At 42.6% G+C, this 24237-nt stretch overlaps 1 protein-coding gene across 1 annotated transcript in view; it reads left to right on the top strand.

The window, feature by feature from the left end:
• Positions 1 to 24237, top strand: part of LOC126260399 (probable methyltransferase-like protein 25) — an 85589-nt gene that overhangs the window by 10938 nt on the left and 50414 nt on the right. Inside the window, exon 2 of the mRNA XM_049957728.1 lies at positions 13163 to 13714. Coding sequence (XP_049813685.1) covers positions 13163 to 13714 — 552 coding nt within the window. The remainder of the gene's footprint in view (positions 1 to 13162; positions 13715 to 24237) is intronic.

The following is a 24237-nucleotide window of genomic DNA, read 5'->3' as shown; positions in this document are numbered from 1 at the left end:
TCTATGCATCTCTAAGCCTGCTGTAGATAACTGCTTAAGTAACAAGCATACTAATAGTATATTGTCGATAAATTTATTTCGTAAGAGACTTGTCATTAAGTAGCATGTGGAATTTGAAAAGAACATCATTGTTCATAAATACAGGTTGCCTGAAAACTCCCTAACCATTTCTGGAAGGGAGTACTTTAATTGAAATGAAATATTTACAACATGAATGTACTTTAATGTAAAGGGAGACACCATCATAATTCAATGAAATCACTGCCTTTCAAAATGATGCCTTCTGTATCCAATCAGAGTTTCCACCTGTCCTCAGTGCACCTGAACACATGCTGCAACATTGTTGGGGTCATAGTATGCGCCACTGCTGAAATGTGTTCAGGCAGGTGCTGCAGTCTCTAATCTTCACATTGTACATGTGATTCTTGATGTGACTGTATGCAAAGAAGTCAAAGGTTGTTAGATCAGGTGAGCGTACTGTCCAGAACCATTGTGAGCCATCTCCAATCCAGAGTTCTTGGAATGTCTCATTGAGATAATTATGCACAATGTATGCAAAGTGCCATGGGGCGCTGTCTTGTTGAAACGCCACTGAATCCAGAATGTTCTCAGGAGACAATTGGGGCTGCAGGAATTCTTCAAGCATGTCCAGGTATTATGTTGATGTGACTGTTGTTCCAGCAATAAAGAATTGACCATACTTGTGCTGTTGGATGAGGAACAGCCATGCATTTGCCGTTGTAGTGTTACATTATAATTCCATGGCATTGTGTGGTCACTCATTAGCCCATATCCTGCTGTTGTGGTGACCAATGAAGCCACAGGTATGAAAGGTGGCCTCATCCTGGAACAGGACATGCACCAACAAATGTTCGTCATTTACTACCCCAATGTAGGGCACATGACCATGCCTGCCGCATTGTACTATGTTCCAAGATCATGAGGCAGCTGGATGTGAAAGCCTCTTTTTTTTTCCAGTATGAAGCACAAGGTTTGCCACACAGTGGACTTCATATGGTGTCCACAGTTTCCTGTGATGTTGGCAACTCCCCTGAATTTCTCATCAGGAACATTCCTAGTTTGCTAACCAAACCTCTAATGGTTGTCCACATTGGCACTTCTGTACAGTAACACTGAAAAAACCATTCTTGAAGCTCAGCAAAGGACAGTCAATTAAGTTTCCAACTTATGACACTGATTCATTGTTCCGTGGTCAACATCTTTCTGATCACCTGCAATAAAGAGACCGTAAAATAGTGTTGTCCCAGAAATGATTGGGAGATCTGGAGCAGTCTGTATAATGGTAACAATAAAAATCACCTATACTCATCAAGACTTAATCCTTAAATGGTATTATACAATTTTGTAACGTAACTGGTATTTGGTGTCTGTCAGGCTCCAGAAGTTTACTATTGAATGATACCATATTGTTTTAACTTTTTTGTTGTTTATTGAGATGCAGCTAGATACAACATATGTTTACAGCCATATGATAAAAAGAAAAAGGGAAATGTGAAATGTTAGATGTTGTTGTAGTGGTCTTCAGTCCTGAGACTGGTTTGATGCAGCTCTCCATGCTAATCTGTCCTGTGCAAGCTCCTTCATCTCCCAGTACCTACTGCAACCTACATCCTTCTGAATCTGCTTAATGTATTCACCTCTTGGTCTCCCTCTACGATTTTTACCCTCCACGCTGCCCTCCAATGCTGAATTTGTGATCCCTTGATGCCTCAGGACATGTCCTACCAGCCGATCCCTTCTTCTAGTCAAGTTGTGCCACAAACTTCTCTTCTCCCCAATCCTATTCAATACCTCCTCATTAGTTACGTGATCTACCCACTTAATCTTCAACAATCTTCTGTAGCACCACATTTCGAAAGCTTCTATTCTCTTCTTGTCCAAACTATTTATTGTCCATGTTTCACTTCCATACATGGCTACACTCCATACAAATACTTTCAGAAACGACTTCCTGACACTTAAATCTATACTTGATGTTAACAAATTTCTCTTCTTCAGAAACACTTTCCTTGCCATTGCCAGTCTACATTTTATAACCTCTCTACTTCAACCATCATCAGTTATTTTGCTCCCCAAATAGCAAAACTCCTTTACTACTTTAAGTGTCTCATTTCCTAATTCCCTCAGCATCACCTGACTTAATTCGACTACATTCCCTTATCCTTGTTTTGCTTTTGTTGATGTTCATCTTATATCCTCCTTTCAAGACACTGTCCATTCCATTCAACTGTTCTTCCAAGTCCTTTGCTGTCTCCGACAGAATTACAGTGTCATCGGCGAACCTCAAAGTTTTTATTTCTTCTCCCTGGATTTTAATACTTACTCCAAATTTTTCTATTGTTTCCTTTACTGCTTGCTCAATATACAGATTGAATAACATCGGGGAGAGGCTACAACCCTGTCTCACTCCCTTCCCAACCACTGCTTCCCTTTCATGCCCCTTGACTCTTATAACTGCCATCTGGTTTCTGTACAAATTGTAAATAGCCTTTTGCTCCCTGTATTTTACCCCTGCCACCTTTAGAATTTGAAAGAGAGTATTCCAGTCAACATTGTCAAAAGCTTTCTCTAAGTCTACAAATGCAAGAAACGTAGGTTTGCCTTTCCTTAATCTTTCTTCTAAGATAAGTCTGAAGGTCAGTATTGCCTCACGTGTTCCAAAATTTCTACGGAATCCAAACTGATCTTCCCCGAGGTCGGCTTCTATCAGTTTTTCCATTTGCCTGTAAATAATTCGTGTTAGTATTTTGCAGCTGTGACTTATTAAACTGATAGATCGGTAATTTTCACATCTGTCAACACCTGCTTTCTTTGGGATTGGAATTGTTATATTCTTCTTGAAGTCTGAGGGTATTTCGCCTGTCTCGTACATCTTGCTCACCAGATGGAAGAGTTTTGTCAGGACTGGCTCTCCCAAGGCCGTCAGTAGTTCTAATGGAATGTTGTCTACTCCCGGGGCCTTGTTTCGGCTCAGGTCTTTCAGTGCTCTGTCAAACTCTTCACGCAGTATCGTATCTCCCATTTCATCTTCATCTACATCCTCTTCCATTTCCATAATATTGTCCGCAAGTACATCGCCCTTGTATAGACCCTCTATATACTCCTTCCACCTTTCTGCTTTCCCCTCTTTGCTTAGAACAGGGTTTCCATCCGAGCTCTTGATATTCATACAAGTGGCTCTCTTTTCTCCAAAGGTCTCTTTAATTTTCCTGTAGGCTGTATCTATCTTACCCTTAGTGAGATAAGCCTCCACATCCTTACATTTGTCCTCTAGCCATGCCTGCTTAGCCATTTTGCACTTCCTGTCGATCTTATTTTTGAGACGTTTGTATTCCTTTTTGCCTGCTTCATTTACTGCATTTTTATATTTTCTCCTTTCTTCAATTAAATTCAATATTTCTTCTGTTACCCATGGATTTCTACTAGCCCTCGTCTTTTTACCTACTTGTTCCTCTGCTGCCTTCACTACTTCATCCCTCAGAGCTACCCATTCGTCTTCTACTGTATTTCTTTCCCCCATTCCTGTCAATTGTTCCTTTATGCTCTCCCTGAAACTCTGTACAACCTCCTTAAATTCCCACCTTTTTGCAATTTCTTCAGTTTTAATCTACAGTTCATAACCAATAGGATTGTGGTCAGAATCCACATCTGCCCCTGGAAATGTCCTACAATTTAAAACCTGGTTCCTAAATCTCTGTCTTACCATTATATAATCTATCTGATACCTTTTAGTATCTCCAGGATGCTTCCATGTATACAACCTTCTTTTATGATTCCTGAACCAAGTGTTAGCTATGATTAAAATATGCTCTGTGCAAAATTCTAACAGACGGCTTCCTCTTTCATTTCTTAGCCCCAGCTGACTTAGATGATGATCCAAAAAAAGTGTGTTTTTTTGTACATTTCCTGACTGTGAGTCAAAATCATGAAGATACCGTCAGTGAAGCCAGACCAGACCAGGGATTTGGGGTTTTGAAAGGCTAGGTAGCTTTCCCTAGACAACGCATAAACAGGTTAGCATAAATATCTGCTACCCAGCCAAGGGCTCTTGCGCGGCGCTCTCCTATGCCAACCTGTTTATGGACTACCTAGAGGAAATCTTCCTAAAATCCGAAAACCACGAACACTTGGTCCATTGGATTCAGGGCCAGGATACCCTATCCCCATTCCTTCACAGTTTCAACACCTGCTTTCCCATCCACTTCACTTGATCCTCCTCAACACAGTGTGTAACCTTCCTGGACATTGACCTCTTCGTCTCTGAAGGCTCCATCCACACCTGTGTCCACATTAAACCACCAGCCACCAACAGTACTTGTATTTTGGCAGCTGTCACCCCTTATGCACCAAAAAATCCCTCCCAAATATGCTGGCCTCGTGGGGATGGTGTATCTGCAGTGACAGGAGCTCCCTTGCCCAGTATGCTGAAGATCTCATAAAGTCCTTCATAGACAGTCCCTATCCCCCCAGATCTGGTCTGCAAACAAATTTCTGATGCCATATTCCCACACACTCCCAATCCTACCACAACCCGCAGGAACCAGAACCAGAATCAGAATCATCACCAGATATCACACCAGACTGGAACAACTGAACCACATACTTCACCAGGGCTTTGATTATCTGTCATCATGCCTTGAAATGAGAGACATCCTACCTAAGATCCTTCACACCCCTCCTGTTGTCTGCCCAGCCCAGTCTATCCCTATACTACTCCCAATCCGAACCCCTTGCCACAGGGATTGTATCCCTCTGGAAGATCCGTGCGCAAGATCTGCCCAATCCCCCCCCCCCCCCCCCCCAACACTTCCTATTCCAGTTCTGTCACAGGCTTATCCTACCCCATCAGAGGCCGCATCACCCATGAAAGCAGCCACACCATATAAGAGCTCTGCTGCAATCATTGCTCAGCATTTTGTATAGGTATGACTACCAACCAGCTTGCCACCAGGATGAATTGCCACTGCCAAACAGTGGCCAAGGACAAAGTGGACCACCCTATGTTACAACATGCAGGTGTACATAACATGATTGATTTCAGTGGCTGCTTCACAACCTGGGTCATCTGGATCCCCACCCCTCCACCACCAGTTTTTCTTAACCCTTCAGATGGGAGTTATCCTTACAACACATTCTCTACCTCCAAAATCATCCCAACCTCAACCTATGGTAATCTGCTGTTCTCAAACCTTCCACCCAACTGTTTCACCGAGCGAGGTGGTGCAGTGGTTAGACACTGGACTCGCCTTCGGGAGGACGACGGTTCAATCCCGCGTCCGGCCATCCTGATTTAGGTTTTCTGTGATTTCCCTAAATCACTCCAGGCATGGTTCCTTTCAAAGGGCACGGCTGACTTCCTTCCCCATCCTTCCCTAATCCAATGAAACCGATGACCTCGCTGTCCGCTCTCCTTCCCCAAAAAACCCAACCCCAATCCCAACTGTTTCCACCTCCTCTGCCTTGTCGCCACCTCACAGACCACCTCCCCTCATCCTCATTGTGTGTTGTTCTTCACCGGTGCACCCACTGATCTTTTCCCCTTCTCTGCTTCTTTCCTTCCCACTCCCCATTTTAGCCCCTCTCTCCCACAGTCTCCCAACGTTGAGTCTGGTAATTCTATCCTACCACATCCAGTCCCTCCACGCTCTGCCAGGCAACACTGATTCCTCATCCTCCACATGTATCCTGCTCCTCCCTCCCCCCACCCCCCACCCCTTCCATGCCGTGCTCTGTATTGTTGCTCCTGCTGTTTGACACATGTCTGTTACATTTTGGTTGCAGCAGCCGGAGATAGCATTCGTGTGGTGAGGTGTGGTTGCTTGTGCAAATTGTGGTACTTTTTTCTTTTCTGAAGAGGGCTTTGACCAAAAGCTTATACGTAAAATTCTTTTCGTCATGTCTGTCTGCAGTTCAGCGGGTCATCTTTACAGTGTGTGTGTGTGTGTGTGTGTGTGTGTGTGTGTGTGTGTGTGTGTGTGTCTAGCACATTTCATAAATCCTCAAGCCGAAAACTGAGTCTTGCTTTTCTGAACATTAGAGTAGGATTGATGAAGAGTGAAAGCATTGACACCACACTCCACATCAACGTTGGTCAAAAATATTGCCATTAGACACTTATGAGTTGTTATATGTATAGTTTTCACTCTTCATATCAAGTCTGTCAGTACCATCTTAATTGAAATTAGAAAAAGAAATTATCTCTGGCTTACCAGTGTCTGAATTGAGTTGTGGAGTGCTACATGTAAGATGCCAAAATCACTACTTTTGACTTCGGCCGTATATAAGATAGTTAAGTTATGTTCTCTGTGACATCATAAACAGAAGACTTTCTGTGTGTGTCTTACTTGGTTGAAACTGTAGTGGGATCTCATTTCTATTTTTCTTCATAATTCCTATATAAGTGAGTTGTTTTTAGAAAGTCATTGGCAGTTTCGGTTGAGACGACCCATTTGTCTGCTGTGATATTTCAGCGTGTCTTGTGGACTGGTTTGTTAAGTATCAGTACAGCCTCTGTGAGGATACTCAGTTTCTGTTCTGTGGAGAGATTTTGACTCTGTTTTTCCCTGAATAAATATGGGCATTATATTAAGTTTTGTTTACTGGCATTGACATACATATAATCACTAATTTTCTTGGCATGTTCACCTGAAACATAAATCTCAACACACACAGTAAGGCCCTGAGAGTCAAACTGCTGATAGATCTTAATAAATCTGTTAAAATAGTCTTTCCATCTCATCCCATATGGTAAGTCTCCCCTAGTTCTGGGTGACTTTCCCAAAATCTACTCCTTATCCTAGGCCTATCTAACCCATTTCCGTCACCCTTCTTCCTTCCCCATCAACCCTTCTGCTGGAAAAACGAGCCACTGGCTCCGAAAGCTTGCCAATCACAACAGTCTTTTACGTGTGTGTCTTCTACCGTTGCATGGTAAGTAAATTTTATCAATGTAAAAAATGTTAGCATCTTCATTGTTGCTTTCCTCCCTGTGATTTAGATTGTCAAATCAAAGAGCTGTCAGTGTAAACATAAAACCCTTTCTTAGTGAGTGTGTTGTGAAAAATATTGCTTCCTGTGCTATCCATTGAGAAATGGTAATCTATGGATTCATTGCTGAATTTATATATTTCTATGCACACAAGTTAACCTATGAAAGCTTTCAGTTCAAGAACACCAGTGTCATTTACAAAAGATATGTTCTTCCAAGAGTACTTGAGTCTTGTTTTACTAATTTTATTGTTTGTCCACTGTGGAATCTCATCAAAAATTTCTGAAGTTAACAGTCTGTCATCCATTGTGCCATCATCATCATCAACATCCATTTTCTGTTCTATTCATATCATCATAACTTTCTGTCCCATGATTTGGATCAATATTACTATCATCAAAAATTAAATCAATAAGTCTTCCAAATGTATTTCAAAGTTTCATTAATTTACTTTCAGAAGTCAAGAATAACCTTTCTGTTCAGGTTGGTTTTGAATGGTAAGATGGATGTGGTAGTGGCTCGATGTTGTGCAAATTAATTATGAGACACTGTCAGTAATAGCTGTAATATACAATAATTATCACAATAAACACAACATGTTGCTAAATACATCTGATGAATGACAGTCACTTTGTTAGTATTATACATCTGTGAGATATTATTGTGACTTTACTATACAGTTACTGAAGATGAATTAGTGTGAATAGCACTCCACCTTCACTGCAGGAAGCCAGCACTCCAAAGAAATGATACATAGAGGGAAAAGACAAAATGATTCCAGAAGGAAAGGGGAGGAGATTGCTGCCAGGAAGTTCGACAGCCATCTCACAGACATATGACACCCATTAAAGTTTAATATAATTGAGGCACAGAAAAGGAGACATTTTGTAGCCCTATCATTGTTTGATTGTGTTTGCAATGAATTTAAAGATGATGACAGAGGAAACAGGTGGAGTGAGCTAGTAACCAGCTTTGAGACTGGCTTAATTTGCCACAAAGCAGTGATGCAAAGTAGTAGTAGTTGTTGTTGTTATTGTTGTTGTGTTATGGTCTTCAGTCCAGAGATTGTTTTTATGCAGCTCTCCATGCTACCCTATCTTGTGCAAGGTTCTTCATCTCTGAGTAACTACTGCAACCTACATCCTTCTGAATCTGCTTAGTTTATTCATCCCTTGATCTCCCTCTGCGCTTTTTATCTACCACGCTTCCCTACAATACTAAATTGGTGATCCCTTAATGCCTCAGAATGTGTCCTACCAACCAATCCCTTCTTCTAGTCAAGTTGTGCAACAAATTCATCTTCTGCCCACTTCTGTTCAGTACCACCTCATTAGTGACATGATCTACCCATCTAATCTTCAGCATTCTTCTGTAGCACCAGATTTCGAAAGCATCTAGTCTCTTCTTGTCTAAACTATTTATCATCCATGTTTCACTTCCATACATGGCTACACTCCATACAAACACTTTCAGAAAGGACTTCCTGAAACTCAAATCTATACTCAAAGTTAACAAATTTCTCTTCTTCAGAAACACTTTCCTTCCTGTTGCCAGTCTACATTTAATATTCTCTCTACTTCGACAATCATGAGTTATTTTGCTCCCCAAATAACAAACTCATCTATTACTTTAAGTGTCTCATTTCCTAATCTAATTCCCTCAGCATCACCTGATTTAATGTGATTACATTCCATTATCCTCATTTTGTTTTTGTTGATGTTCATCTTATATCCTCCTTTCAAGACACTGTCCATTCTGTTCAACTGCTGTTCCAGGTCCTTTGCTGCCTATGAAAGAATTACAATGTGATCGGCAAACCTCAAAGTTTTTATTTCTCCTTCATGGATTTTAATTCCTTATCCGAATTTTTCTTTTGTTTCCTTCACTGCTTGCTCAATATACAGATTGAATAACATCGGGGATAGGCTAGTACCCTGTCTTCTCACTGCCTTCCCAACCACTGCTTCCCTTTCATGCCCCTCGACTCTAATAAGAGTCATCTGGTTTCTGTACAAATTGTAAATTGACCCCTGCCACCTTCAGAATTTGAAAGAGAGTACTCCAGTCAACATTGTCAAAAGCTTTCTCTAAGTCTGCTAGAAAAGTGGGTTTGCCTTTCCTTAATCTATCTTCTAAGATAAGTCGAAGGGTCAGTATTGCCTCACGTGGTCCAACATTTCAACGGAATCCAAACCAATCTTCCCCGATGTTGGCTTCTATCAGTTTTTCCATTTGTATCTACAGAATTCATATCAGTATTTTGAAGCCGTGACTTATTAAACTGTTATTTCAGTAATTTTCACTCTTGTCAACACCTGCTTCCTTTGTAATTGGAATTATTATATTCTTCTTGAAGTCTGACGGTATTTCACCTGTCTCATACATCTTGCTCGCAAGATGGTAGAGTTTTGTCATGATTGGCTCTCCCTAGGCTATCAGTAGTTCTAATGGAATGTTGTCTACTCCCAGGGCCTTGTTTCGACTTACATCTTTCAGTGCTCTGTCAAATTCTTCACGCAGTATCATATCTCCCATTTCATCTTCATCTACATCCTCTTCCATTTCCATAATATTACCCTCAAGTACATCAACCTTGTATAGACTCTCTATATACTCCTTCCACACTTACCGAGCGAGGTGGCGCAGTGGTTAGTCACTGGACTCGCATTCGGGAGGATGATGGTTCAATCCCGCGTCCGGTCATCCTGATTTTGGTTTTCTGTGATTTCCTTAAATCACTCCAGGCAAATGCCGGAATGGTTCCTCTGAAAGGGCACGGCCGACTTCCTTCCCTATCCTTCCTTAATCCGATAAGACCGATGACCTCGCTGTCTAGTCTCATTCCCCAAAACAACCCAACCCAACCCTTCCACACTTCTGCTATCCCTTCTTTGCTTAGAACCAGTTCCCATCTGAGCTCTTGATATTAGTACTGGTCTCTTTAATTTTCCTGTAGGCTGTATCTATCTTACCGCCTAGTGAGATATGCCTCTATATCCTTACATTTGTCCTCTAGCCATCCCTGCTTAGCCGGCCGCTCAGTCCGGAACCGCGCGACTGCTACGCTCGCAGGTTCGAATCCTGCCTCAGGCATGGATGTGCGTGATGTCCTTAGGTTAGTTAGGTTTTTGAGATGTTTGTATTCCTTTTTGCCTGATTTGTTTACTGCATTTTTATATTTTCTCCCTTCATCAATTAAATTCAATATCTCTTCTGTTACCCAAGAATTTCTACTAGCCCTTATCTTTTTACCCACTTGATCCTCTGCTGCCTTCACTATTTCATCTCTCAAAGCTACCCATTCTTCTTGTGTTGTATTTCTTTCCTCCGTTCTTGTCAATCCTTTCCTATTGCTCTCTCTGAAATTCTCTACAACCTCTGGTTCTTTCAGTTTATCCATGTCCCATCGCCTTAAAATGCCACCTTTTTGCAGTTTCTTAAGTTTTAATCTACAGTTCGTAACCAATAAATTGTGGTCAGAGTCCATATCTTCCCCTGGATATGTCTTCCAATTTAAAACCTGGTTCCTAAATCTCTGTCTAAAAATTATATAATCTATCTGAAATTTTTCAGTGTCTTCAGGCCTCTTCCACGTATACAACCTTCTGTCATGATTCTTAAATCAAGTGTTAGCTATAATTAAGTTATGCTCTATGTAAAATTCTACCAGACAGCTTCCTCTTTCATTCCTTACCCTGTTCCATATTCACCTACAACTTTTCCTTCTCTTCCTTTCTGCTATTGAATTACAGTTCCCCATGACTACTAAATTTTCGTCTCCCTTCACTATCTGAATAAGTTCTTGTATCACATCATAGATTTATTTAATTTCTTCTTCATCTGTGGAGCTAGTTGGCATATAAACTTGTACTACTGCGATAGGTGTAGGCTTCTTATCTATCTTGGGTATAATAAGGTGTTCACTATGCTCTTCATAGTAGCTTACCCGCACTCCTATTTTTTTAAATTCATTATTAAACCAACTCCTGCATTACCCCTATTCAGTTTTGTATTTATAATCCTGTATTCACCTGACTAGAAGTCTTGTTCCTCCTGCCACCGAACTTCACTAATTCCCACTATATCTAACTTTAACCTATCCATTTCCCTTTTTAAATTTTCTAGCCTACCTGCTTGATGAAGGGATCTGACACTCCACGCTCCGATCCATAGAGCACCAGTTTTCTTTCTCCTGATAATGACATCCTCCTGAGTAGTCCCCACCCGAAGATCCGAATGGGGGACTATTTTACCCAAGAGGATGCCATAATCATTTAACCATACAATAAAGCTGCATGTCCTTGGGAAAAATTAAGGTTGTAGTTTCCTCTTGCTTTCAGCTGCTTGCAGTACCAGCACAACAAGGCCATTTTGGTTAATGTTACAAGGCCAGATCAGTCAAGCATCCAGACTGTTGCCCCTACAACTTCTGAAAAGGCTACTTTCCTCTCAGGGACCACACATTGTGTGGCCTCTCTACAGATACCCCTCCGTTGTGGTTGCACCTACTATCTGTATCGCTGAGGCACGCAAGCCTTTCCACCCACGTCAAGGCCTGTGGTTCACGGTCTGGGAGGGGGGGGGGGGGGTGGAGTGAGGAGTCGGAAGTAGTGCTTGCTTATTAGGGCCAGACGGGGAGGACTATGGATATTTGAATGCAGTTCATTCATGTAGTCAGTATTACAGGCTGTGAAGGTAACAAAACGGATAGAAGTTGTGCATTAGAATTCCATTAATTATCTCTTCATGCTCTTTTTCTGTTAGAGTGTGGAAAACAATCAAGATGCAAATATTGATGTCACATTTTAGCCACACAAAGAATGTGGAAGAAATGGAGCACCCAGACTCTGTTTATGTAAGAAATTACGTGAATGACAGTATTGACGTATTCTGCATTCATCTTGAGTTGCACACCAATGGCATCCAATCTAATCTGTTATAATTTTCAACAGTGTACTGAAAGAGCTTCAATTTTCTAGTTTCACACACCATTCAGTGGTTATCTCCATGAAGTTTTGATTATTTTCCAGAATGATTATATATATATTGATCAGTGTCTTTGGCTATTAGATTTGCTGTCTGACAGTTTCTGTCCTCATAACCAGAGTGCTATACTGGTCTAACAATTTCACCAAGCTGTACACAAATTTGATGGTGCAACATTGCTCATACTTGTGTCTGTCCATATTTATAATACTCTTGAAAACACTACTTCACTTCAGCCACACTCGACTTTCATTTAGCAACTGCAGCAAGTTGAAATTGGAACCGAATCAAGGGCAGAATTCAACCTAACTGCCATGTGGATGAGGAAGCAATAGAGTTAATTATCAGTTAATGCTGTGTTGCATCTGTGTTGAAGAACAATTATTGTTCAAAAGCCAGAAATTTATCATTACCTTTCATGTGCATTTACAGTGTGTCCCAGAAGAAACTGTCAATTTCAGGAATATGATAGGAACCATCATTTGAACCAAAAAGCCTAGTAAACATGGACCGTAAAATGCATACCTTAAGAGTTATAAGCACTTGTTCGATAGAAGAGATATATTTTCACAGTAGCGAAGATAGACAAGCGCTCGTATCTTTTAAGGTATGTAGTTTAGGGCCCAAGTTTTGTGGACTTTTTTCCTTGTTTTGACATATTACATCCTCCCAAAAGATGGAAAGCAAAGAGCTTGCAGTAGAAGAGGTTTGTTTCACAGTATCAAAGGCGAAGAAGTGCTCATAGCTCTTAAAGTATGCATTTTAGACCATTTACTTGACTTTTTTGCTGCTAATGGTCATTCCTGTCATATCCCTGAACACTGACCATTCCTGCAGGGGCACCCTGTATGTAGTGAAACATACCATCTCAAAAATAAGTGGTTATGTTCCATCATTATTATTTATCAAGTCAGTCTGCATATTTGCCTTTCAGATTTTAAATTTAAATTCTTCCTCATCTGTGACATGTTGTCTTTATTCTGTGCTATCCATTTCATTATTATTTTTTCCACTGTTCTTGTTCGGTGAAGAAACAACATGCTCATGTTTGTTTCCTAGCTTCACAGCTGATTTTCAACATTAATACTATGTTAGTTTTAGTGTTGACCACCATATTTTGAATTTATTCTCGATATAAAAGTAATTACTCTGAACTGATCTTTGCAGAAAGCTTGGAGACCAGCCTTAATAAAACTGGAGAAGCCTCAAACAGAGAAGACTCAAATTCGTCATGGAAAGCATTGGAAAGCTAAGATGCAAGCTGATGCCTCAACTTCTCAAAATCAGCAACTGAGTGAGACTGAAAATCTTGAGTCCAGTGAGGGTGTATTTGCTTTGTACAAGCAAGCAACAGCATATATCTCTGAAGAAACTGATTTAGCTGCCCTTGTGACAGAACATTTTGGTAGCTATGATTCTTGCAGTAATATTCTTTTAACAGGGCTGCACACTTGTGGCAATCTGGCACCTGCTTGCCTACAGTTGTTTGTAAGGGAGAATAATGTAAGTGCAGTGTGCAATGTTGGTTGCTGTTATCATCTTCTTGAGGAACACTTTTGTGAAAATCCATTTCCAAAAAGACTTTTGTGTGATAGCGAACACAAACTGTACCATGGGTTTCCATTGAGCCAGTATTTGATAAGAAAAAAATTTGTTCTGGGCCGCAATGCCAGGATGCTGTCAGCGCAGAGTGTGCAAAGGATCTCAGTAAAAAGAGAGGTATATTTGTATGTTCTGATTAATGACGGAATGCTATAATTTTAAACTTACAAAAGGGTGCAGAGGAAAGAAGATCAGTATACACACCATTTCATTGCCTAATAGGAAATACACAATTAAGCCTCGGTTTTCAAGAGTCAGTTTTTCACATGGACTAAGTGTCTCTGGTATATTTCAGAAGACATTATAAACAGAAGGCATGATATTGTAAGAATAAATTTTCTCCGGAAAACTATCTGTGCAGTAGTTGCCCATCAACACTTGTGGTTCTGAGGAGTTTTTCTGGTGCTAATAGATTTCTTTTTCCTTTGATCTTAATATCACATTTGTGTGTTTTACTTTTCCTTTGTTCTTTTGTCTCTCTCTTTTTTTCAAAAAAGGCCCAGTCCTACAGTACCAGTAAGGATTTTAGTGAAAGCACTTTGCCAGTCGGTTAGTCTGTTACTAAAAGCAGAAATTATGGTGGAAAGAACATTTTGGTCAGTAACTGAAATGCTAGAACCTTTTCAGTAGGGAACTGCAAGTGACATTTTGATGGACAAATTACAATAAGCACTTACAATTTCAGTGAGATATTCACAAAAATTACATAGGAGGGATGGCATGCCAACCAATGTATAATGTAATGTCTAACCAAAAGAATTCAGAAAGTTGTACTTAGTAATTCAACTAAGATAGTCCAGGGACATAATTCTGATGGGACAGAAATCACGTATGGGGTTCTCCAAGGCTCAGTCTTAGGCCCACTATTGTTCCTCATGCATGTAAATGATCTCCCGTCTAATACACAACATGCAAAATTAGTTCTTTTTGCATATGACACCAGTATTGTAATCAATCCAATCGTACATACAATAACAGAAGAAATGGTAACAAAGTTCTTGAAACTATCATTGTCTATTTTTCTGTGAATGGGCTCACTCTCAATTTTAAAAAGCCTCCGCATATTCAATTCTGCATATGTAGGAGTACTACACAATGATAAGTGTAACACATAATATGATGAGGAAATAATAAATAGGATGGAACTTCTAAAACAGCTTAGTTCGGCCACATTTGCACTTACAATCATCGCAGATCTTGGGGAGAGACAAATCAGTAAGTTGACATATTTTGCATATTTTCATTCAGTAATATCATATGGAATAATGTCCAGGGGTAACTCACTTTAAGAAAGAAAGTCTTCATTGCTAAAAACCTTGCTGTACGAATAATGTGTGGTTCTCAAATGTCCAAATGTGTGTGAAATCTTTTGGGAATTAACTACTAAGGTCATCAGTCCGTAAGCTTACACACTACTTAACCTAAATTATCCTAAGGACAAACACACACACCCGTGCCTGAGGGAGGACTCGAACCTCCGCCGGGACCAGCCGCACAGTCCATGACTGCAGCGCCTTAGACCGCTCGGCTAATCCCGCGTGGCGTGTGGTTCTCACCCACTATCATCTTATAGACATCTGTTTGCGGAGATGGACATTCTTACTACTGCATCACAGTATATTTATTCCATTGTTAAGCTTTTTGTAAATAATCCCCTACAGTTCAAAAGAAACAACAGTGTACATAGTTACAATACCAGAAGGAAAAAGATATTCATTATTCCACATTATGGTTGCCTTTACCACAGAAATGAGTGCACAGTGTTGCAGCTAAAGTTTTTAATCACTGTCGCTCTAGTATAAAATATCCACTAACTAACTGTCATTGTAGTATCCATATAATGATAAAGCATATAATGACAAATAATTCAAATCTGGATAATGTACAACATTCCAAGGTGAATAACAAAACTCACTGTGAACCAAATGAAAAAAAAAAAATTAGAAAAGATCCTTGCTCCATGCTAGAGACAAATAGTTAGTGAAGCACAGGATAGTGGAAGCGATCCAAGAAGCTGCTTAAATATCATCAGATCTTGATAAGATTTCAGAGTGGTGCAAATATTGGCAAATTGCTTAAAATGTCCAAAAATATAAAATTGTGAACTTCACAAAATGAAAAAATGTAGTATCCTACGACTACAATATCAATGCATCACTGTTGGAATTGGCCAACTCATACAAATACCTAGGTGTAACACTTTGTAGGGATATGAAATGGAATGATCACAAGGGCTCAGTCAGACTTTGGTTTATTGGTAGAATACTGGGGAAGTGCAATCAGTCTACAAAGGAGATCACTTACAAATCACTCATGAAACCTGTTCTAGAATATTGTTCTAGTGTGTGAGATCCATACCAAATAGGACTGTAAGAAGGCTGTCTTATGACTTTAAAAAAGGTTTTCATGAAAGAAGTTTGAATTTGTATTTCATTGCTATTTTAGGCAGTGTGTATTGAACTGGGGAGAAAAGAAATTTATTGCACTGTTTGACTAAAAGGAGAGATAAGCTGACATGTCATATTCTAGGGCACCAAAAAACTCATTTGATAATAGAAATGGAGGAGGAGAGAGGTGCAGTCAATCAAGGAGGTAGGGATAAAAATAGTAGGGTGGGGGAGCAGGCAAAGATTGCAAACAGGTCTATATCTATATTCTGCAAATCGCTGTGAATTTCGTGGCAGAGGCTACTTCCCATTGTACCACATCTTAGGCCGGTATTACACTATCAAATTTCTTTGTCAAAGATTTGATCAAAGATGTGATCCAATATTCCGTCCAATATATTTGACAAAGATCTTTGACGTAGCGCTACAAGGGGTATTACACTGTCATCAAATTTTTCGTCAAAGTTCAAGATGGCTGACAACAACTTGTTATTAACCGCAGCAGTTCTACGTACTGCAATTGCATTGTGTGCACATGTGGAAAAGAAGTGGGGGGGGGGGGGGGGAAATGGAACCATACATACGAGGTTGACAGTCTTAAAAGTCCTGGGATTACAACTAGATAATAAATTCAGTTGGGAGGAGCACACCACAGAACTGCAGAAACGCCTTAACAAATCTGTATTTGCAATTCGAGTGTTAGCAGACATAGGCAACATAAAAATGAAAAAGCTTGCATACTTTCATTCCATAATGCCATATGGGATAATATTTTGGGGTAAATCTTGAAGTCAAACAAACGTTTTCAAGGTCCAAAAGCGTGTAATACGTATTATTTGTGGAGTAAATTCACGGACCTCCTGCAGAAACCTCTTCAAAGAACTGGGTATGCTAACTACTGCCTCTCAGTATATTTACTTCTTAATAAAATTTGTCGTAAATAATATATCTATTTTCCAACAAACAACTCAGTTCATACATACAATACCAGGAACAAAAATGATCTGCACAAGGACTTAAAAGCACTTAGTTTAGTTCAAAAAGGGGTCCACTACTCAGGAACACTCATCTTCAATAATTTGCCAGGAAACATAAAAAATTTAGTTAGAAATAAAGATCAGTTTAAAAGGAGCCTGAAAGACTTACTACTGGCCAACTCCTTCTACTCCATTGGCGAAATTTTTAATAGAAACAAATGATGTATTGTATTTATTCATACTATTAGTATTTTTATTTCAGCTTAAAAAAAATCGTCATGTTCCACATCCACGAGTATCTCCTCAGCACGGATCTATGGAACGAAAAACTAATCTAATCTGGGTGAAGCCGTGGGTTTTACGACGACACGATAAAAGCATTCAACAAAACTTGTTACGTGAGCTTACAGTGGAAGACGTCAAGTCGTACATCAATTACTTAAGAATGGATGAGCATACATTTCTGTATGTGCTCAATGAAGTGTATCCTCATATCACAAAGCACAATTTTCTCTTAAGAACTGCTACATCTTCAGAAGACAGGCTCACTATAACACTCCGATTCCTTGCTACAGGAGAGGGTTATGTTAGGTTAGGTTAGGTCAGGTTAGGTCTCCAATCTTCTTAATCTATTTTTGTATTCAGGGTGCCTCACGTTGTAAAGCGCCTCATCAGCTTCAGACATCTCTATTAATTCTGTAGTTGTCGGCACACACCAATTGTATTTACCGGCAATGGTTATAAAAACACTACAGACGACAGAACGCTTCAGCGATGCTAGCGCTCCGCGTGGTAACATATCGCATTGCAGTGAACAGAAGACAAGCGATTTCTTTGATCAAATATACGGCCTCGGCCTAGATTTGATCAAATATTGGACGACATTTGTCAAAGATCCCTATTACACTATCAAATATCTTTGACAAAGATATTGGACAAAGATATTGGACAAAGAAATTTGATAGTGTAATACCGGCCTTAGGGTGTCTTCCTGTTCCATTTGTATATGTACCTGTAGCAGTTCCACCTTTTCTGTTTATCTCTTCATTGATTGCCCTCGGTGTCGATGTCCTGCATTGCTACACTGGCTGAAAAATGGGATTTGTAATTCCGACACTGACTAATGAAAATAATGTAGCCGACAGGTGCACAGTTGCATTTCACTCTCTTTTACTTTCACTGTTCACAACCCCCCAATAATACACAGTTATTTGGCCAGTACACAATTGTTTAACTTTTGATAGGCCTCATTAATAGTTCGCAGGTAAACCTCCACATACTGCTACAATAGTTTGCTATTGAACATCTACAAGCAGTAAAACCTATCCACAAAGTTCACAGTTCTTGAAGAATAGAAAAGTACGTATGGAGCAGACACTGTCAGTTTTAACACACAGTCTATTGGTGTAACACTTATTTCACCCTTAAGTTGAAGCATTGTTGTTGCTCTAACCAACACAGATTTCTCGTCTGAAACTCAGCCATGGACTGACTGTCTCGTGACCAAAAATCAGGCCCTTAGGTATTGTAGTAACACGGTTCACGTCTTCCGTCGCACTTCACCTAGCGTAGACCGGGAACTGTCTCCTAGGTATGCCCGATGTGAACTGACTGGGCATGGCCCGTGCAGCCTGAGTTGTTTCTTGTTGTTCCGCTGGAAGAGGTCGTGGCCGAATTCTCGCGTGCCCTCTGGTGGACGGGACTCTACTTGCGGCAACTACTGTCCGTGACGCGCCGTGCCAATGTGCTCCTCCCGCGCTCTTTCTGGTGGCTACTGTGCACTCCTCCTCCTTCGGGGGCTGAAGCCACTGTGATCCACTGCGTCGGAAAGTGGAACGTCGTGCAGGAGCGGTGACCTTCATGTCCATCGGAATGCTGGAGTCGAGGGGATCTGCCAACCCTCGAGCCGGAACCTTCGAATACGACTGGAAGTGACCCACACGAAGAGGCCCCCATCGTCCCACCACCAGAGCCCAGGACAGAACGGATCCTGGTCCACCTCAGGAGGGGTAAGACCCAGTGGCGGGGACGATGGGGAAGGGACGACCACAGGTCAACCAGCCTCCTGAGAAACTGGGCCGGCGAGGGGGGCCGGCTTTCGCCGGGGCATCTCTAACGATGGCAATGCCGGTGCTGGAGCTACTGAAGGCTGCCAAGCCTGAGAACCATCACAGTGTGGTGAAGTCACAGGGGGATGGGGCAGTAGCGTCCCCTGAGAAAACAACACTGGTGCCCAAGGGGTCGGAGGGTAGGTGCCCAAACGCGGACGTAGCTGATTTTGGTGATGACATACCTGCCGGTCCCCTGCCTGCAAGGTATAGAGCTGGCGGCCATTGCGGCGCAGGACCACCGCCGGTATCCAACGTGGATTGCGACCAAACCCATGTGCCCAGACCGACATACCCAGTGGAAAGCCGGGCACTCCGTTTTGCGAAGACTGGCAAGGATCAGGCCGGAGGAGGTGCAGCAGAGTTCTAGGTTGGCGCCCGTGCAGGAGCTCTGTGGGGCTGCATTCTCCCATCGGTGTGGTCCGGTATGCCGTCAGGAAAAACGTCAACGCTTCCTTCGCAGGAAATTTGTGCACATACTTTCTCATCTGTGTCTTAAATGTGCGCACCATGCGCTCGGCTTCCCCATTCGATTGTGGATGAAAGGGGGAAGAGCAAACGTTTCGAATACCGAAGTGCCTACAAAAATCCTGGAAGGTCTGTGAAATAAACTGAGGTCCATTGTCCGATACCAGGGTGACTGGCAGACCTTCCACAGAAAAGATTTTTGTTAGTGCCTGGATTGCAACTTCTGAAGTGGTTGAGGAGGAGCGAACCACATATGGGAATCGGGAATAAGCATCAATGACAACGAGCCAAAAGCCATTGAGAAACGGGACCGCAAAATCTGTGTGAACACGTTCCCATGCCTGGGTTGCAGGTGGCCATGAAGAAAACGCTGACCTGGGAGACACCTGTTGGCTCGCACACTGGGAACAGGCGGCCACCAAGTGCTCAATTTCTCTGTCAATACCGGGCCAGTACACATGTCTGCAAGCCAAGGTTTTAGTACAGGAAACACCCCAGTGCCTCTCATGTAATAACGTGAGGACCTCCCGTCGCAAACTTGCAGGAACAACCACGCGAGGAGCTGTATCATCGGTAGCCAGAAGGAGAACTCCTTCCAAGACAGAGAGGCGGTCTCGTAGAACAAAATAATTACGAAGAGGGTCCGAGGCCCGGCCTGGAGGTCGGGATGACCACTCCTGCTGAACGAGGCGAACTACTTGCCGGAGAACTGGGTCAGCAGCCGTTTCCTTGGCGACTCGAGAACTAGTGATCGGGAAGCCATCAACTGCTTGGCGGGACGCCACATCCAAATGAAAACACATAATCTCCTCTCGATCGAACTTAGGATCCGGGCCCACCGGAAGATGGGAAAGAGAGTCTGCGTTGGCATGCTGTCCGGTAGGGTGAAAATGAATGTCATAATGGTACTTAGAGAGGAACAAGGCCCAGCGCTGTAGTCTGTGGGCCGCCCTATCCGGAATCTGAGAGGCGGGGCCAAACAACGATATTAATGGCTTATGGTCAGTGATTAACTGAAACTTCGTGCCATACAAGAAGGGGTGAAACTTGGTAACAGCCTAGAGAATGGCCAAAGCCCCTTTTTCCACCTGGGAGTAATGGGCCTGTGCGAGTCTAAGTGTTTTAGATGCAAACGCCAGTGGCTGCTCGGAGCCATCCGTGTTGCGATGGGCCAGGACCACCCCACCCCATACTGCGAAACATCTGTAGCCAGGACCAACGGCTTATGGGGGTCAAAAGTAGCCAAACAAGGCACTGTCGTGAGGGGCCCTTCAACGAGGTGAACGCTCGCTCGCATGCAGGTGACCAATCAAAAGGAGCACTCTTGCGCAGAAGGCAGTACAGGGAGCGAGCTATGGTGGAAACCCTGGGAATGAACCGATGGTAATAGGCAATCTTACCTGAAAAAGCTTGTAACGCCTTCAGCGAAGCGGGCCGCGGAAGGTCGACGATACCTTGGACCAAACTTCCTAGTGGCTGGACGCCATGCCGAGAAATGGTGTAGCCCACATACTCAATGGGCGGTTGGAAGAAATTTGACTTACACAGGTTGCAACGCAAGCCCATGGACCTGAATTTGAGAAAGAGGGTGCGAAGGTTGTGCAAGTGTTCCTTCTTGCTGCAGCTTGTGACAATTATGTCGTCCAGGTAATTAATACAATGAGGGATTGTCGACGTGACGTGCTCAAGATAACGCTGGAATATCGCCGGGGCACTGGATATTCCGAAAGCCAACTGCTGGTATTGGTAAAGGCCAAACGGGGTGTTGACAACTGCCAGCCGTTTGGAGTCCTCGTCAAGTGGTATCTGACGATAAGCCTCCGAAAGATCGATGTTCGAAAAATATTGGCCTCCCGCCACAGCGGAGAACAATTCATCAGCACGAGGCATGGGATAGGCGTCCACCACCAATTGGGAATTAATGGTGGCCTTGAAATCGCCACACAGACATAATTTTCCCGAGGGTTTCCTGAAAATAACGAGGGGCGAAGCCCATTCACTAGAAAAAATGGGAAGAATGACCCCGAGGCCTGTCAGCCGGCCTAGCTCTTCTTTTACCTGAGGGCGGAGAGCCAAGGGGATCTGCCTCGTGCGTAGAAAATGCGGGCGAGCCGACGCCTTCAATGTTAAGTGAGCTTCAAAGTCTGAAACATGCCCCAGGCCCTCCTCAAAGATATCTGGAAAGTCAGAGATCAAAGATTCCAATGATTGATAGGGAACGTCTTCGGGGACCAACTGTATGGTGTCAGCGATAGAAAAACTGAAAGCTTGAAAGGCATCCAAGCCAAAAAGGTTAGCGGAGCTCGCATCACTGACAACAATAAAAGTAATAGGCCGAGTGACTGATTTGTAAGTAACGTCGGTAGCGAATTGACCCAGTAGGGGAATGAACTGTTTACCATAACCGCGTAGATACCGGTAAACTGGTGCCAACGGGGGCGACCCAAGGTCGGAGTAAGTTTGTGCATTCAACAAGGAAACTGCTGTGCCCATATCTACTTGTAGATGTAATCGGCGCGACCGAACCGACACCTCGATAAATAGTTTGTGTGCCGATGCGTCGGAAGCCTGGCCCAATGAAACTTCCTGAATGTCAACATCCATGTCCTCTGTACCTACTTCTTTCGATTCTTTTGAGGCTGAGCGGCAAACTTTAGCAATGTGTCCTTTTTTATTACATCTGTGACAAACGGCCCAACGCTGGGGGCACTCTGACCGATCATGATGTATATAGCATGACGCACAGGGCGGTAACAGGGGCCGGCAGCCAGAACTCTGTTTACGTGCCGTGCGGGAGCACGGCCGGATTGTACCGCTTGCACGTCGTCCACCCCGGACACAGTGGACGCGGCCGTGCCGCCCTGAACTGCCACGACGTCGCACCACGCTTCCAACTGTTAACCCGCGGCGTGAGAGACTTCGTACGATTGAGCAATGGACAGGACTTCCTCAAGGGAAGGGTCTTCTAACTGCAGGGCCCGTTGCCGGACCTCCCTATCAGGGGCCGAACGAACAATGGTGTCGTGCACCATAACATGGGCATATGACTCTCGCGACTGCTCCATGACAAAATTACACTTGCGACTAAGACCGTGCAGGGTAGCGACCTACGCCCGGTAAGACTGATGGGGCTGCTTCTTCCATTGATAGAACTCGACCCTAGCCGCCACAACATGCGTGCGGCGGCGATAATATGAAGACAGCAATGAACACAATGCGTCAAAAGACAAGGACGAGGGTTCCTGCAACGGCGCTAGCTGCCGCAAAACTTGATACAGCGAGGGAGATATCCAAGACAAGAAAAGAGCACGACATACCTCCGCATCGGCAACATGAAACACCTGGAAATGCTGCCAAAGGTGATGTTCATATGCGTCCCAATCCTCCGCCGTCTTGTCATACGGGGGAAAGGGAAGAGGGAACAGCACTGGAGCAGACTGTGTGGAGAGCAATGCCGGAAGCACTTGTTTCATGGTTGCCATGAGCTCCGTCTGCTGCTCAACCAAAACCCGCACTAAACCCTCCATGCCGTGGAGAAGCTGCGAAACCGGAACAACGACGCAACACGCGAAAGAACGACCCTACTCATCGCCAATTGTGTAGTAACACGGTTCACGTTTTCCGTCGCACTTCACCTAGCATAGACCGGGAACTGTCTCCTAATGTGAACTGACTGGGCATGGCCTGTGCTGCCTGAGTTGTTGTTGTTCCGCCGGCAGAGGTCGCGGCCGAATTCTCGCGTGCCCTCTGGTGGACGGGACCCTACTTGCGGCAACTACTGTCCGTGATGCGCCGTGCCGATGTGCGCCTCCCGCGATCTTTCTGGTCGCTACTGCAGGTATCCTCACAATAATAGGTACTGAAACTTCACATTGTTCGATGTTTAATTTACAGAAATAACAATTAAAACTTAACTCCTTAAATTAACTGAATACATTGAAACATTGATTCTTTTTAACAGTTTCTTCTACTGCAAGAGTTAGGCCGAATTATTTGTTTAAATCATGAAAGTAACAAATATAAGTATGCAAACAATACTTTGGACAAAACTGTTAATTACTTTGGAATTAATTTAGGGCTGACTTTGCTAACATGTTTTCAAATAGAGCCAAATAAATTGTTTAGTAATACTATTAGTTGTTCCTTCAAATGTTTGTAATTAGTACAGAATTTATATTTGTTTATACGTCAACAATAGGATTTAAGTTACGAAACAATTACTGATTTCACCCTATACTGAAAGATACTAACTAGGAATAGTCAAACTAAATTATAAAATCAGTTACATACCTAAAACTAAGCACAAAATTAGATCTGGTGTTATATTCTTTAAAACTAAGGGCCAGTCTTTCTCTTTTATGAAAATGCAGATTATATTTACGTATGTTAACGGTAAGTAGTTAAAAGTAACAAAACAAATTTAAGGAGGCAGATGGAAAAACAAGAAGGGAATTAAAATTATCCGAGCTTGCTTCGTCAGATACCACAGGAATAATGACTATTTAAATGCATCTGTATGCACAGTAATTATTCTAATCTCATCTTTGCAGTCCCTATGGAAGTGATAGGTTGCAGGCTGTAGTGTATTCCTAGATTCCTCACTTAGTACTGTTCTTGGAACATTGTAAATAGGCTTTTGCATTGTAGTTGGCATCTATCTTCAGGTTTTCCAGCATTTCCATGGTGCTCTCTCTTGAGTC

Source organism: Schistocerca nitens, chromosome 1, assembly GCF_023898315.1.
Source record: "Schistocerca nitens isolate TAMUIC-IGC-003100 chromosome 1, iqSchNite1.1, whole genome shotgun sequence".
Classification (NCBI taxonomy): Eukaryota; Metazoa; Arthropoda; class Insecta; order Orthoptera; family Acrididae; genus Schistocerca; species Schistocerca nitens.
Note: the sequence above shows the minus strand (reverse complement) of the source record. Positions and strands in the feature narration are given on the sequence as shown.